This window comes from Suillus plorans, assembly GCF_016647745.1.
Source record: "Suillus plorans strain S12 chromosome Unknown HD556scaffold_14, whole genome shotgun sequence".
NCBI classification, from domain to species: Eukaryota; Fungi; Basidiomycota; class Agaricomycetes; order Boletales; family Suillaceae; genus Suillus; species Suillus plorans.
In genome coordinates, this window is record NW_024537398.1 from 459,838 (window position 1) to 475,929 (window position 16,092).

General features: G+C 47.6%; 4 protein-coding genes across 4 annotated transcripts; 1 reads left to right on the plus strand and 3 right to left on the minus strand.

The window, feature by feature from the left end:
* Positions 1-2,296: 2,296 nt before the first annotated feature.
* HD556DRAFT_1440530 (uncharacterized protein) lies at positions 2,297-3,938 on the plus strand (the record flags this gene model as incomplete). Its single annotated transcript, XM_041306124.1, has 11 exons — positions 2,297-2,465; positions 2,516-2,535; positions 2,586-2,600; positions 2,652-2,690; positions 2,752-2,780; positions 2,839-2,852; positions 3,115-3,174; positions 3,233-3,367; positions 3,424-3,652; positions 3,709-3,766; positions 3,822-3,938. The coding sequence occupies 11 exons, from the start codon at positions 2,297-2,299 to the stop codon at positions 3,936-3,938; spliced, it is 885 nt and encodes a 294-aa protein (XP_041162999.1).
* A 963-nt stretch (positions 3,939-4,901) lies between these two features.
* On the minus strand, positions 4,902-6,034 carry HD556DRAFT_1430938 (S-adenosyl-L-methionine-dependent methyltransferase; the record flags this gene model as incomplete). The annotated part of the gene is made up of 6 exons (XM_041304951.1): positions 4,902-5,179; positions 5,228-5,330; positions 5,503-5,576; positions 5,639-5,796; positions 5,872-5,910; positions 5,937-6,034. 6 exons carry the CDS (start codon positions 6,032-6,034, stop codon positions 4,902-4,904), a joined length of 750 nt encoding a protein of 249 aa, XP_041163000.1.
* A 240-nt stretch (positions 6,035-6,274) lies between these two features.
* Positions 6,275-9,614, minus strand: HD556DRAFT_225013 (Piwi domain-containing protein). Its single transcript, XM_041309947.1, has 6 exons — positions 8,883-9,614; positions 8,363-8,829; positions 7,257-8,314; positions 7,100-7,207; positions 6,833-7,044; positions 6,275-6,777 (listed from the first exon to the last, which is right to left on the minus strand). Exons 1-6 carry the CDS (start codon positions 9,494-9,496, stop codon positions 6,381-6,383), a joined length of 2,856 nt encoding a protein of 951 aa, XP_041163001.1. The 5' UTR covers positions 9,497-9,614; the 3' UTR covers positions 6,275-6,380.
* Positions 9,615-12,313: 2,699 nt separating this feature from the next.
* Positions 12,314-14,302, minus strand: HD556DRAFT_1534939 (uncharacterized protein; the record flags this gene model as incomplete). The annotated part of the gene is made up of 2 exons (XM_041309583.1): positions 12,314-14,022; positions 14,084-14,302. The coding sequence occupies 2 exons, from the start codon at positions 14,300-14,302 to the stop codon at positions 12,613-12,615; spliced, it is 1,629 nt and encodes a 542-aa protein (XP_041163002.1). The 3' UTR covers positions 12,314-12,612.
* Positions 14,303-16,092: the final 1,790 nt, after the last annotated feature.

Sequence of the window (16,092 nt, forward strand, 5' to 3'; positions counted from 1 at the left end):
TAGAAATGTCGCAAGGATGCAAAGATAGAGCAGGGGCATGGGCGACTGGTAAAATCCGATACCAAACGCACCACACTTCATGCATCAATGCATCACGCAGTCGACATATGAATGGGTGGCGTCTGGAACCTGTGATGTGCTTGCCACCGCATGTCATGCCACGAACAGTTACAGTTCGGTATCGATGTTTTGATGTTAGCTTTTGTAGGGCAGAGATGCGTGTAGGTAGGAACGGAAATAAATGAAATAGCAGAATGGTATAACTAACCTCTCCCGAGTCTGAACTGCCAACATACGCTCTTGAATGCTTTGCCTTCTTCTGACCTCCCATCCAGGAAACGGTCGCCTGATGTGCACCTGCTCGCTCTCTAGCAGCACAACACAAATCGATGTCCAGCCACAAACTATAGACCGAATGTGGCCATCGAAAAGCCCATCGTCTCCGCTCTCTCTGCCTCGCTGGTAGAGGCCCGGGAGTATAACAGCTCCTCCAAGGTCACTCAACATAGGCACATTGTGTCGGCATGTCAATACCAGACCACGAAAGTCGGCAGTCAAAGATATGCAAGATCCACACAAAGCAGATAGAATAATTCGCGACATACCTGGGTGTGAGCACATATCTCAGCATTCAACTTCTTTGCTCCTCGTCCTTGGGCCATCTGTCGCTTCATGCAAACCCTCTTTCTCTCTTTATCAGACCATCATAGTTTCAAAGGTGCCCAAAATGGCGAGCGTGGAATCTTTGATTCGCATTGTGGTATTAGAATATCCCTGGTTTGTCGCCACCTCACCAGTCGAGATTCCGTGATGAATATCCCACGAAGATGCAACACCCAACTCGTTCTTCAAACTGTACAAGCCGATTTATTAAAATAAACCTTAACGGTGAGATTATCGATGAGCCTCAGCGCCAGTGTCTACATCCAGGGAATCTCAAAGTCGCCGGGCACCAAAGGCGGTAACATTCTGTTGACACGCCATCAGAAAAGTATATTTTAACAAGTTTGTTCAATAACTCACCTGTGTCATACAACCACCTGCACACCTTTAACGCGTAATCCAGAAAACTGATGCAAAAAGTACCACAATGATTCCATCATGCAATTGATATCAATCGGAACCGAGCTCTTTATCTGTTGCTTCGCACTTTTCGTGAACACCGTCGATATCTGACATAAGACAAAGTGGACGTCATTAAGACTCCAACTAACAATCAAGATCTGGGAATAGAGAGTATGTGGAAAGACTTTGGATGAGACGGCGAGTGAGTCTAAGAATGCAGAGACTGCGTACGGATAGGTGGATGGACTCGTCACTGCCCAGCGGTGTACCAGAATGATAAATTGGTGAGTGTCATTGGGTGATATGGTGGGATTGTAAGATTTAATCATTGGCTGATGCGTACAGCGTTACGATCTGTGTACACAAGGAAGGGTAAGCGAGTCATACCCCTCGTACGTCGTTACGAGCCTTCCATAATACCTTGTTTGAACAACATATATTTGATAAGTAACGGTAGAGGTCAGGAAGAAGTAAAGAGAGCAAAATCATGGGTGCTAGCACCAAGTAGTATGAATCACACCATGGAAAGGAACGCAGAATCAAGGCATTGAATACTCATGTGTAGTAGTAGTACGAGCTGAACATATATGATAGAGTCCGTCCAGTGACTTGCGACTTACATAACAGTCCGCGCTGCCGATCAACTTTTACGAAATAAGCTAACTTCATTGAAGAACAACACGTCCGCGTCAGGCTTCATGCAGTGCACCTGAGTCTTCTTTCTCCACCTCCTTTCTCAGCAAGTACTGTTTGGATCTAGGGATTTCATTGTATCTTCACTGTATTCTCAACTAAGCTATATTTGGCTGTGCAACTTGAAACTGCCAATGCCCTGTCAGTACTGCACCAACTCCACGATGCAGATCAAAGGTTCTGCGCTCATCATTGTTGGCAACCTTATGATATGGGGGCCCGAAAACCGAGGGGGGAGCGAGAAGGTGCTCATAAAGCGACAGATTGCTTGAGGATGAGGAGCAGGGATAGTAGACATTCATATATGTGCTTGCACACGGGTAGAACGTGAGTGTCTGTTTGCGTTGTACAGATCTCCCCCTATTCTGACGATTTATTGTTGGTCTGGCCTTGGCATGCCAACACAATTACCTTGTATATGTTATTAATTACGGCGTTCAAGTGATACAAGCATTGGAAGGTGGTACATATACCATCAGGCCCATCACCATACGTCTACCAAGTTCACCTCCCACCCACACCCCCACTCTCTACCAACATGACCATAGTCTCAAATGATCCCACTTGGTGGCCGACCATCAAGGCATATCGTCTTTTTAGCTATTTTGCATGTTCGTGGAGCAGTCGGATGTCGAAGCTGATGTCTCAATCTAACCTTGGCTGCGGTTTCGCAGTTGCTGCCTTCATTGGAGTGACGTATGATTGGGGTGAACTTGATAATGTTCAAAGACTACTGATATCTTACAAATATTTCCAGCACTTACAGTCGGACAAGAGGTATGTCAATGCTATGACCGTAACAGGCATGTCGCTAAATGGTTTTATAGGTCGAATTGGTGTGGGTGAGTAGTGTCATGTCAGAGGAACATACATGAAAATTGACTTAATTACAGAGGCAACGCTGGTCCATAATGACAATTATGTATCTCAGTGTGTGTAGCTTCAAGTTGTATTTTGTGGTTGCCATGTTGTACTGACTTGAAAGTATCTTAGGTGCGCTACCTTGGAATATTATTTGCTGGGTATGTTCGTAGGGCTAAACAATTGGTGTTGTGCTAATCGTTTATCTCTCATAATTAGAATGATTATGCTGGGTATGTCCCCTTAATACATTCGCTGTGTTTACTTCTGATCAACGGCATACAGGTAGTATCCAGTCCTTCTCGCTGACAGATACAGTGAGTCTTCTGCACAGATGCCTATTCCCCCATAATTAACCATAGTGTCCTGTAGGAGTAGGAGTGGTTCTTTATTAACTTGTTCGTTCACTAATGACTGCCACCCTATGCGATCGCAGGTGTAAGTCTGTTTGGAGTGTGTTTCTAACCGAGGCTAGTCGCTGACTGTATTCGTCAGGCTTTATCGTGTACACTGTACGGAATTGGACGAGTGTTTTTGCATTTGCAATGCTGTGGGGTGAGCTTGGCACTTGCGAGACCTCAGTGATGTTGACTGGACTGAAACATGTTCCAAGTCATCATCATGACTCGGTTACATGTCATGTATCAACGATCCAGAAAGATCCTGATATTTCTCATTGTCACCTTCCTGGCTATGAACATTTTCACCGGAGTGGTCACCTTGATGATAACTCTACATGCTTCAGCGGGTACGCTTAATTGCGGATGAAAATAAATGTGCTTGGAACTCATTAATGAATAACAGAGATACTCGTTCTCTCCGGCACTAATCAGTGCTTGATTCGCTATGCGGAAGATTCACTTCTGGATTCTGTTAATTGGATACTCACCACTATATGGGAGGTCCTCACACTGTGTCTCGCAGTCTGGATTGCTGCAAAACGCTTCCGTGAATTGCGACAACATTCGGCGGGAAGAATTATCGAGGACTGTTTCACGGTGTTGATGAAAACTCACGTGCTTTACTTTGCGAGGTGAGCTCGTATTGTGAACGTGCTTCTCTTTTTTGCTGAAGGATAGGACATGCTAGTTTTGTTGCTGTTTCTTGCTTGCAGCTCATCATTGATTTCTCCTCAATACCCTTGGCAGTATGTCAATTTTTCACTTACCTCTGCATGCTACCACAATCTATCGTTTCTATAGGAAGATTCCGTGGACGCTCAACTTTATGTTGGGTTTCTTCATATTTTTTTTCTCGGTCGTGCAGATGTTTGTGCTCGGACCACGCCTGATCCTTGGTCTTCGAGAATATCACGCTAAGCTCGTGGCCGACTCCGACGCAGCAACTGGTATGACCTCAATCGCTTTCCAAGCGCGTGTGCATATATCGACTGGCAGTAGTGTATGATGCCCCGTGAAGTTAACAGTTGTCTAGTGCTCTGAAGGAACAGGGGGATTTCGTTTCACTTTTGTGATGGTAATGACGAAGTTTATTTATTTGGTTTCGATTTCAAGGATACATAGGTCTGGCTAGATATATCACCATCCAGTGCTTGGATCACCGAAATGAGATCGATGAATGATATCCGTCCCTACTTTAAATGCACAAAATAAGAATAAGTATATTTGCATGAAGAAAATTTGGAAGCTTTCAATCGAATCAAAGTAGACGAAACATGCGCACAACTTGGTGGATGAAGACCGCAAGTTATATAAGAACAGATGACAAATTCATTACTTTGTTACTGAAGGTGAGCATCGAAAGCCCATCGTTTCCACTCTCCCCGCCTCGCCGGTACAGGCCCGGGAGCATAACAGCTCAGTCAAGGTCGCTCAATATAGGCACATGTAGGTATGCCGCCCTTTCCTCCAGTGTCAATGTTCGGCTGAATTCTACGACATGAATGAAAAGAGTTCAGTAACCAAGAAAACCGGACCACCTCGGACAGAGCATGTGTAAGTCTGGATCACAGATGACGAAATTATACCAAAAAAAACTTGAACATGCTGACATGGTTACCATGTTGATTATGGAACAGCTGGTTCGTCGCCGAGGCCCGAGGGTCTTACCGCAGCCAAGGGAACTACTCCGACAAGACTTTTCAGTAATAGCGTAGTGACAAGTCCAAGCCTGTGGGTTCTTTGCGTACTGCATTTGATAAACTGACTTTGGAGACGTAACAGCCTCGCTAGCCTTCTGAATCATGGTATTGCCAGTTGCCTAGATGGTCTAGTCAGATGATCTGCAAGTCGCCAACGAAAGAATACCTACCGCCAGGATTATTACAACCTCTTAACCATTATCATCGCCAGCGGCCATTCAATGTCTACTTCATCATGTCCTTCCACGGGTCTCCCATCCTCCCGCTCGGCACCTTTCTTAAGATCTTTCCAGAACCGCATTGCAACATCTTCACGCAGGTTCTCCCCATCCGTGGGGTTGCGCTGACGGAATGTGTGCAACGAGCTCCACGTATTAAGATAAGATAGCAGGTCATCCCACGTCATCTTCTTGCGGATGATCACCGAGCGTGGGCAAGGGAGGGATGGGTAGTAGTCACCTGGAATGCATTAGTGTAGTGTCACGTAACGACAGGTCAAAGACAAACCTGTGAAGAAGACTCTCTCGGAATCACTGAACGCACCAGGTACAACTTCATTGCCATCTGGCACCTCAATCAAGTGGTTATCTAAAATCAAACGGCCGGGTTGCTCTCAGTATGGACCAACGCTGTTCAGTGGGTCAGTGCCTTCGATATAAGCCTTAATTCTCTGTGTGAGTGACGGATAGTGGGCGAAGCGGAACTGGGAGTAACTCTAAATCAAGCAAGATTCACTGGACAAGTAGTAGCTCGGAGATGGGAACACGTACCTATAATGTAACACTCCCATTCTTCCTCAGCACTCTTGCGAGCTCAGGCCAGATCTTGTTCCAATCGAACCAATGACATGCCTCGGCTACAACCACACAGATAGCATGAGTAAATAGTAGGTCCTCCTTGCCCTTCTAGCACACGCACCGGAAATGACTAGATCCACACTGCTATCCTCCAAGAATGTTAGACTCTCTGCGCTCGCCTGTATGTACTCATATTGACCAGTGCACTCCGGCGTTTTCTGGAGGGTACCTTGAGCAACTTCGATCATCTTATAACTTGGGTCGACGGCCAGTGACGCGCTTGAAAAGTGAGTTCGACAGTTGCTTGATCTGGAATCCCAAATCATCGACATAGGTCAAGAGTTTAGCTAGAACTAACCCGTTCCACAACCAAGGTCCACTGCTCTATCCCATCTTGCACCCTCATGCGCTCGTGGTACCGGAATATGAAGTTAAACAGGGACGTAGGGTAGGTCGGCCTGAAAGTCGCGTAGATCATGATGGTGCTGTCAAAGGAGGATTTGGCAAAAGTTGCCATCGTGAGTATAACACCACTGTCCATGAGGATGCACGGGGAATATAAAGAGCGTCTAATTGGCATTGATATCATGATGTAGATATGGTCGTCGGTAGTCGTCGGTCACCACTGTCGGAAGTACTTATGTACATATCGGATACCCCCTTGAGATAGGAACGACCATCGAGGTCTGAAGACGGGAGACCTCGTCGGGCAGTTGGGTTTTAGAAATATATATGTTGTTGTAGTAGTATTTAGGTAAATGTCAACCGTTCGGACGGTGTATAGCTGGGGATCACATGACTAATACGAAAAGAACGGTCAAATACAAATACAATACTAGAGAGTCGCACTGGTAGCTACTAGGTCAGATATAAAACATACTCTCCCGCAAGTCGGGGTGCACACCCTCTCCCCATGCTTTCTTTGCCTCTTTAAACACCCGTATCTTCTCTTCTTCCTTGTCTGCCTTTCCCTTCCCCCTTCCTTTCCCTGATACGACAGAGCTTGACATCTTATCATCGGCACTCAAGAAGTCGTTCAAGTAACACCTCCCTCTCTCGCATGCCAAATCGGCATAGTACGCGGCAGGGACGAGACTTACAGCCTTGGTAGCACGGGCGTACAGGTAACTTGCAGTGTGCGTGCCCTGCTGCAGTTCATCTGCGCCGAGGCGATTCTCGTCATACACCACAGTGTAGTGTGTCGCCTTCACATGACCTTGCAAGCCAACATGAGGTTGAAGGTAAAAATCGAAGTCAAACCTAGGGTAATCAAATGTAAGAACAATCAACTTGTAGTCAAATAAAAGGGCCGTACACTGCAGTGACGCCTCTATCAACGACGGTTCCTGGACGAGTGTTACCGTTCCGGTCCGCAAACTGAGAGTCGGTCGGCCAAAACTTGGCATGGTGTCGCTTTCCACAAATGATAATAGTTAACAACGGACGATACGGCTTCCTCTGCGGGACTCTCTTGAATGCTTCTAGGATCTTAGGAAGCTCTTCCTCCAACACGGTATTGAATTGACCCTGTCCATTCGATATTAGCAAGCGAATTCAAGATTGCAAGGAGAACCTATCTCACTTCAGAAACACCGTCCCTGTAAACAAAGACTCGATCTGGTAGGCTTTGGTTCTTCTCCGCGTACAATCTGAGCCGGTCTATCATCATATCAGCCAAATCCGTGATCATCTGCAAAGAAGGATGAGAATCAGAGCGATCACATTGAAACATAGCTCACCTCTTTCTTGGTCTCCTGACACCTGAGACTTGCTGGAAATTGGACGAAAGAACTATCAACGCTCGCAACAACAGCGGCAATTGATGGTGTGCCTTCAATACTGCCAGGGCCGGGATGCGTAACGTCCATGCCAACAACCATCGTCTTGGCCTTCGTCAACCATTTCAAGCTGTCCGAATCCAACACATGATTGATACCTCCGAGTTTCGTGTTCAACTTGAGAGCGATGTTTGAGAAGTATTGATCTTGTTTATTGGGATCCTTTCCTACCACCTTATCCGTAAGCATATGTATGGTGTGGACGCCCAATTCGACGTCACAGATCCGTTTGATGCCCGGATAAATGAAGTTGTCCCGGCGAGACAGGAGGACGAGTATAAATGACGGTTTTCCTTTCTCGGAAATGTTCTGCTTGATCTTCTGACGAATCGAGTCTAGCGCTTGCTGCCTACCAGGGTCTTCGGCGCGAGAGATGAGCGATTGGGCAAGCTTGACGGGTTGTGATCCCAGTGACATTCCGCTATTGCGGCATTTCTCGCCAAAGCCTCTCCAAATACCAGTCAGAAGAGGGTCGTCGGCCCCGCTGAACACACTTCGTCCGTCTTTCTCTCTAACGACCATCACCCACCAGCTCTTGATGGCCCCGCCGTTATAAAACTTGACGTCAAGAATGTTCCAACTGCCGTTGCTGACGTTAAGCGGCCTTCCCCCTGCTTCGTAAGTGAGGCGAGGCGGTGGAAGTTCACGTCCAGGAACGACCGCCATGTTGTTGTCCACCGTAATACCGAAGCCACTCAGAGGACTTCCCAGCGTCCCGGGAGTAAACCCAAGAGTGGGGAGACCGTTTTCAGTGATGGTATCTGCATTGACTTTTGGCGGATTGCAGGCGAACCGAATCATGTTCGAAGTTTCTTTCTCATTGAGACGCCCTCTGAATGGTTGCCCGGGCTCGATTTCGCATATTTCGGCTGGTACGTATATAGAGAATTTCGAATTCGGACCTGAGATATCAACGACTGGAAGGTCGTCTGCATGCCTCAGCGTGATATGGGGGTACTCTGCTGGAAATTAGCAAGGCAATAAAGAACGTGATAAAGAAAACGAACTTTTCCTGAAATACTCTTCGACAGTTATCTTGCCGTATTCTTCGCAGTGGAAAAAAGTCCGTCTGGCACTCGTTGGCATGATCTTCTTGATCGGCTTCTTTTGCGCGTACCCTAGGTGTCTAGTGGTCACCTTAAGCTTCTGGGTAAACCGCTGCGGCATAGCACCATCGGAAGATCGCTGGAACGCCATCATAGCGTCTGCAAGATTGCCTGGTTTGTAGAAGGCAGTCATACAGACACCGACGTTTACCATGAGTTCGTTATATGTAGGTCTGGCAGACGTGAAAAAGCCTTTCACGCCCTCTATGCCAAGCGCGAGCTCAAACCGCTCTTGCGAAGGAAAGAAATAGCGATTCTGGCCAACACGAACACCGGTGCGCGCTGCATGCGTTTGAAGCACGAGGTTCACAGCAGCTACCACTGGCTGGACGTCGTAGTCCCGTGACTTGATATCGCCACTAAGATACCTACACACCATGAATTAACGCGAAAACGAATGAAACAACTCTCCATAACCTACTTAGTGAGCTGTGCGATGTCCAAGTCGGCCGTGTGGATGATTGCGAAAGTATACGTCTTGGATCTAGCATTGGGACCAGCTTCTCCTTCCTCATAATACTGAACTTGCACGTCAAGGGGCTGAGGCAACTTCTTGGCCGACACAAGCCTCTGACTGCTGTCATGAGCGATGAACGGTACAAACTGTTCCCAGTCTTGTTGATTACTTTGTTCTAGGAGCTTGAAAAGGCGTGCACGAATGCGCTTAATGTCTGTGGACGGCGTAATCTCGACATGATAGTCGTAAATGGGTCCTTTGGGAAGCTTAATGGGAAAGAAATTGGCACGCAGTGTGATTTGACGGCCAAGGGTACCAAAGCCAGGCCGGTGAGGGCGCTCAGGGTTGAAGGTAAGTTTATTGAAGGAAGAGACTAGTTCATCCAAGGTAGCGAGACGTTGGTCTACAGATGCAGGGCCCCGGAAGATCAAATCTCCTGGTACTCCCCCTCTGGAACCACCGCCATATCCGCCCCTCGTACTAGAGCCTCTTCCTGCACTGAACCCACCAGCACCCCCTCGAGGGCCACCAGAGTAGCCGCCTCGGGGACCACCTCTGCCGCGTGAAGGGTTGCTCATGATTACTGTTGAGAAAAGTTTATGATGTGTTCGTGATTGTATGGGAAGAGAAGTGAATCGTCAAAGGGCAGGTTCTTATAGTTGCAAACTGACCGTGGGTATGCGGCGCTTCCGCAGTTGCTGTACGAGTCATGAGTCGTAACTCGTCCTAAATGCGTCGTCCCAGGTCCGCACTCATTCCACAGCTCACTAGAACAGCTGACGTGGCAGTTCCTGGCTAGGCCTGAGAGCTTGAACTAATAATATGGGACCAACGTTAACGATACGTAGTCCGGAGTGAGCCGTCGGACCAGATAGATATTCCTAAATGATACGATGCAAAACTTCTGCACAGGATGCCACCCATACTAGCCTTAGTTGAGGATCAGATGAGGCAATACGATCTACGAAACTCACCGAGAGGCCGACTTGACGGGGAAATCGAGTAGAAGTCATTGTAGCAAGATTGAAACTGCTCCCGAAAGCTGCATCTCATCATGATTAATGGGCTGGAAAAAACCCACAAAGGAAATGATGGCTCCCAGCTTGGAGACAGACTAGTCCTGTAAAGGTGTTCACAAGTATTCAACGATACCTGAAGCTTAAGGAACACAACTCACATGATCCGTTTGTCAAGACACCATCAGAAAACAGTTCAGGCCCTGCAACAGGTTCGTTCCCAGTATGATCCACCCACAGTCTCTCCGCATTCATCTCGATGCCTATTACGCCAACACGTAAACGAGTTACGAAAGCATGACCTACTAAAGACAGAACTCGAATCAGCCAAGGAGCATGCACTTCGCAGCGCTTACGATCGCGAAACACACTACAAGAGTTCACTGGTTGGCATGCAGTCTATTGTGATTTTGTGATCCATGTTCTGTGATCGGCTCCTTACGGGTAGTGAAATTCACCACCGTATGGTTGAACATCAAAGAGCTGCCGAGGAAGAGGAAGCGAGATACGAAGCTCGCCAAATTGAGAGAGAAGACAAAGTATATTAGAATCGTAGAAAGAAGCAGAAGCTGCACGGCTGGTGAGGAGCGCGGCCGCATACCTGAACGCTTCGACAACACAGGAAGGTCATTGCTGTGAAGCGATCACCGGATGGAACACAGCTTTAAGAACGGCATGAACGTACGACTGCCCAGCTTCCTCGACTCCAAACCAGACACTCATTGATCGCTAGTGATTGTGCTCCTCCGAACTGTGCCTCTCATGAGTGATACTCTATGCGGTTAAAGTTGACAACTTGCTCACCAGCGATTTCAGATTCCTGCAAGCACAGTCTCGCGAGCCACAGCTTGTGTGATTCTGATAAGCATCAAATAAGGAGATAGGCCCCTGGACTCACCAGTAATCATTGCCATTGTCAGATAACGTGGTCTGATCATTCAAAGATCCTGGAAGACTTCTCTTGTATACACGATATACGATCTGCAATAGTTGAGACTTCGAGCGCAGACCATATCTTCCTCTACTGGTAAGACGTCAGTGATCACGCCACGCCAGGCGATGCGAGGTCATAACCACTGGGGTGTTGTGCACCTGATGGGTGCAGCTTCTTTCACTCGTTCTGCAACAGGTTGGCCTGAAGACGCAGAATCCTTCTTTCCACCAAGGGTATCGCATGTCGGAGTGTACCCAATGTCAGCATTGAGGGTGACCACCGGGTGACAGTAGTTTGACTCAGTGAAGTACCGAACTCGAAGCCCGGGTGTTTCCGGAATGGATGAATCTTGATTTGGTCCTAACTCAGTGGTCCTAGTAACTCCTCTACTATGTAGTACTGTTGTACTCTGTCTTCACCTAGACTCATGACCAGTCTGCCTAGTTTTCACCCGAGTCACAATGATTCATCATTCGGAGGTAGCCTTGGGCAAGAAGTGCATTAGGACTGGCCCACACGACTCTCGTCAACGTGACATGCTCAAGACACCACATCCTCAGGCTGGTCCATTCGGCCAAGCTTCCCCGGATCTTGGTCTGAACGATAGAACGGCCTAATAGCACTTTCTCATTTGGATATACCATCGTCTCGACTACTTTTATCAGCTCACTCCTGGTTTTCACCTGGTTGTACGAGTCGTCGACTTGCTGCAAATTCAATGCAAGTATTGTTCGCGCATCCAGGTTCTTTCAGTTTCCCTAATGATTAGGGCACCAAATATTGAAGTCGCTTTTCCCATGTCTGATCCGTTTTCAACACGCTCTGGCATGGATTCGGCCACTCGTCCTTGAAATGATAGTACTCGACCACTCCAGTGGCTACATCATGCATCACTGCCGGTGCGCTTTTCCAGGCTCAGCAGCAAAGGCAAAATCCTTCGTTCAGAGAGCGAGCGCTGGGAGACTCTTTCCATCACCCCATCAGCTTCATCATCCCTTCAGTTAATAACCTTGAGTATCATTGGCCGGAGTTCAGCCGACTCATCACACCAAATCTCTCTCACTTACGCGTCTTTCATCGATATCATTTACTTACTATCATTTGATTGATTTAGACCTACTCCTATCTGCAACAATATATGTCCTCTCACATGCTCCACTTTCGTGATTTCTGAATTCCCTCCTCTGCAGACCGTCGTGGTGGATATACCTTTATTGAAGAGTGGTTCTCACTCTCACCAGTGGGACGTTCGGAGACGTGGTTTGGTCGTAATGACCAAAACAGACTCCGAGTTATCCCAGGCCTAAGCTCCTAGTCGTTTGATTTAGAATCAAGGAGCCGCGCTTCTGCTTGATCCGGCCGTCTTGCTTGAAAGCATATATTGTGCATCATGCACTAAGCTCGCATCGCGCTCTCCATGACGGCATTGCCTTGTCGAACGGCAAAGAGGTTACAGGCAGGACTTCTCATACGTCTAGCGCAAACGAAAGATCTTGAGTACACGGTATATCGCAGCCGTGACTCTTAACACAAGCTCAGTGAAATGATACGATTTATAATGAATGAACGGTGGTTATGAGATGTAAAAACCCGCGAACCACAGCGTAATTCACTTTTTTTTGAAGAGTTGCTGCTTTCAGGCATACACCATCACCGGGAATACAGGTATGACAGACGTATACAGCAGCTATATCGCTCTAGTATGAATATAACATCGATTGCGTTACGATGGAACCTCCATTCCTCACCACGCCCAACTGTCGTCTGAATCCTTCTCCCATCGCTCATCTGAATCGTCGTCGTCGGTCGAGTTCCGAAGCGCCCGTAGTTGTTGCGATGCGTCATACAGCGCTGATTCCATAGCAATATCGACATCGGAATCCCCAAAGTGACAGGCATACCATTTGAAATTCAATAGAGTTGGAAATACCTCAGCTAGGAAATACGGTACGCGCGCAACCTCCGACACCTCGGAGTACCCGAGATGGAGGTTACGAAGGGCGGTTTGCGTAGGCCAAAGCTCCTCGGTCCCGTCCGCTCGAGGGATTGTCGTTGATTGCGTAGCATCAACCGTCAGATGTAGGGTCTGCAGCGATCTGCACCTTAACGCCAGTGACATCATAGCGGTGAAGGTGACGCTATAAAAGGCACGCCTCTTCCAGGAGGTGAGCTTCAATTCCCGAATACTCAGCCAGGCAACTGGGACATCATTGAGGAACCCATCATCAAGGTTGAAATTTCCAACGCCGATAAATTTAACAGACAACAGCCTGTTGAACTTGAACAAGGGCCGGAAGATGTCGGAGGAGAGTGGGATGACAAGCAGATAATCAGGATGTGTTGATTCGTCGACCAAATAGATCCGTTCCAAATATCCAAAAGTTTGGCACGAAGTAGACAAGGATTCTATGAACGCGGTCATTTCTGCCGGGCTAGCAGATCCGCAGTACCTGATATTGATGTGTGATAGTTGTCGGGTGGTGACTTGACGAAGGAAGTGTGTGCATTGTGGCAAGGAACCATCAGAGATATAGAGGGTTTTGAGACTAGGCAATTCAAGGGGTATACCGCCCGCGTCGCAGGAGGTTCCGCACAACTTAAGCTTGAGGCTTTGAAGACACCGTGCTTGCTGGATATTGGCTATCGTCTGCCTCGTCAAGCACACATCGATTCCGAAAATGGCCAGTTCAATTAACTTTGGCAGCTTTCCAAGACTCGGGGGGACTGTCAAAGCCGTAGTACCATCGCCTGCCGATACTGTCAGTTGGCGCAGACCGTGCGCTTCTGCTGGAAGAGCAGCAAACAATTGCTCTACTTCAGGCGTTGGGATACCAGTTACATCAAACCGGAGCGCTTGCAATCCAGGCGAAATGAACTGCCGAAGCAACCAGAATTTTGAGCTATGTTCCAGAAGACCAAACACGGCCTCGAAATGCAATTCGCAAAGGTTTGGGAAGAGTGTGGCGGGACGGGACCAAGCAAAAAGCCTCTGCAGGACATGATCACTGACATCTGGGTCCGGGATAAACGACGGTTCACCGCGACGTGGCTTCAGCACGTCAGTGAAGCCATGAGTGCTAACAAGCCGGCGCACTCTTGATGCGTTCATTCTGAGGCGCTCCCACTCAATGGGAGTTGGCTCTCTGGAAAAATGCTACAAATCGAAGCACGGTGAGCATTGTCCTGTCAAGACTCGAATATTGTACTTCACTTACAACAGTATGATCCACCCCGTTCTCCGTGACCTCCAAGGTGTCTTGTGGTAGACACATGATGAGGGGTGCCAAACTTGACTGTTCAGACCAGAGGATATTGAGGGCGGGATCCGCCAGCCTGGAGCATGTCATCGCCACGTTCACCAAGTCCGTCGCAGAGGACTTGACATGTTGTAACACGGCATAAATGATATCGTCGCATTCAAAAACACGATGCATGATTGAAAGTTGTGTTGGTGCTCATGCACAATACCTCTTTTATATAGCCAATTCCACATGAATCTACGGATACACAGGTCCTCCGGTGTTTTTTTTTCGAGTGAGTGTGTCCACTTATGGAGGTCATGGCATCATTGACTCGATCGGCAGCTCTCTTGTGAACAGTATGAGACATTAGACATTGTTCCGCTGACACTACAGCTGTGGTCCACCACTGTCTCTAAAACGGCAACTGCTGGCCAGATGCAGAGTACTTACAAGACGGTGTTCCCTGCAGAATAACCGGAGCAAAATAAACGCAATGATCATCCACGTCAAAACGTGCAAGCCTTACCAAGTATGCAGAGTAACTTTAGTATGAGAGCGTTGACAGCAACCATATGCTGAGCACTTTGTCTCTCAGCGCCGGTGCCTGCTGATTGTCCTCGGCATTGCCAGCCAAAGAGGTTTATGGAGGTCTAAGCAGAGATTCAATGTACTGACAGAATCAGACAGGTGGTCAGAGTTCAGACCATCGGGATAGCTCACATGAAGAGAATATGACTCGTAATAAGACTTCAAGCTTCAGTCACAACCACTAGCAGCTGATTAGTAACAAGAGCACAAAAGAGATAACTGGGACGCCCACTATTAGGGAATGGGCCTAAAAAACATAGCTCGTTTGATTCGAGATTACTATCTTTATTACCCACGGGTGAGGAACGTTGAACGTTGAGCCCACATTTAATACTAATAAAGAATGTCAACATGTCAAACCAGGCACGCACTCACCGCAAAGAGCTGAACAAGCCGGGGACTGCTCTGAATTTCGTCCACAGACCTGATAATCGTTGCGAAGTAATACAGGTGCAAACCGTAAGATAAAGGTGTTCCTATGAGTGTGGGGTGCAAGACTCAAAGGAGTGTAAATTATAATACCAGGTAACGAGACTGATGAGTCCGAGTGAACACGGAGGAGACAAAGTTCCTAGCGGTTACATAATAATATACCGGGTTTGGAAAAACATCCACGCATCCAATCAACTTCAAGTTGACCTTACAGCCATCCTCTCGGTCACGAGTCTAGGTTCGTGCTCAGAGTGCTCGTCTGATATATTCTTGTTCCAAAATGCCCATGCCCGCTTTATCATCATAAAGCGATATTGTATTGATTCGCACGGGCCGCACCTGCAGCATCCTCCAGTGCTTCAAATTGAAGTACTCAGTCCTTAGTCCTTAGGCCTCAGCCATGGCATCCTACTCTTTCAAAAGTCGAACCAATGCCATCTGATTGAAATCGTACAGCTGCTCGACAACTTATTCACAGCAAATTTACATTCGCAGTGAGCATCCTAGGATCCCTTTTCGATTATTTTCCACTAAGCAAACTCATACAGAACCGGCTTTGTATAATCTCTTAGCATGCAAGGGTTTTAACGCTACAAGAGCTCTCAAGTCTCGAATCTTGATCGTCAGTCGGAGCTCCGAGCTCTCTGTAGCCAAGGTAAATCTTCCTATTCTTGACGGCTGACTTTTCTGATCCGGTGTCATGCAGCTGACGCAATGTGCATTTGTTGACTTGAATGAGCATTCACGCTCCACGGGCCTGTGCTGGCGAGGCGAGGAAAGAAGAGATCAGAGGTTTTTCGATGGTCGCACCATAATCATCATTTGTCAAACAGATGAGGTAGTACTTGGTTGCATCAATGGACTGATGCACGTGTATCGAAAACATTTCGAGAATGGCATCGGAAACAGGGCGACAAGATTGCGAACAGTTCTTGATATTGATCGATCTTATGCGGTGTTCC

Bases quoted from the DNA above. Each gene is read 5' to 3' on its own strand.
- HD556DRAFT_225013 (XM_041309947.1), bottom strand. From the start codon at position 9,496: ATGAGCAACCCTTCACGCGGCAGAGGTGGTCCCCGAGGCGGCTACTCT. The intron at 8,830-8,882 runs GTAGGTTATGGA...CATGGTGTGTAG, and splicing joins GACATCGCACAGCTCACTAA to GTATCTTAGTGGCGATATCA. The intron at 6,778-6,832 runs GTACGGCCCTTT...TGATTACCCTAG, and splicing joins GATAGAGGCGTCACTGCAGT to GTTTGACTTCGATTTTTACC.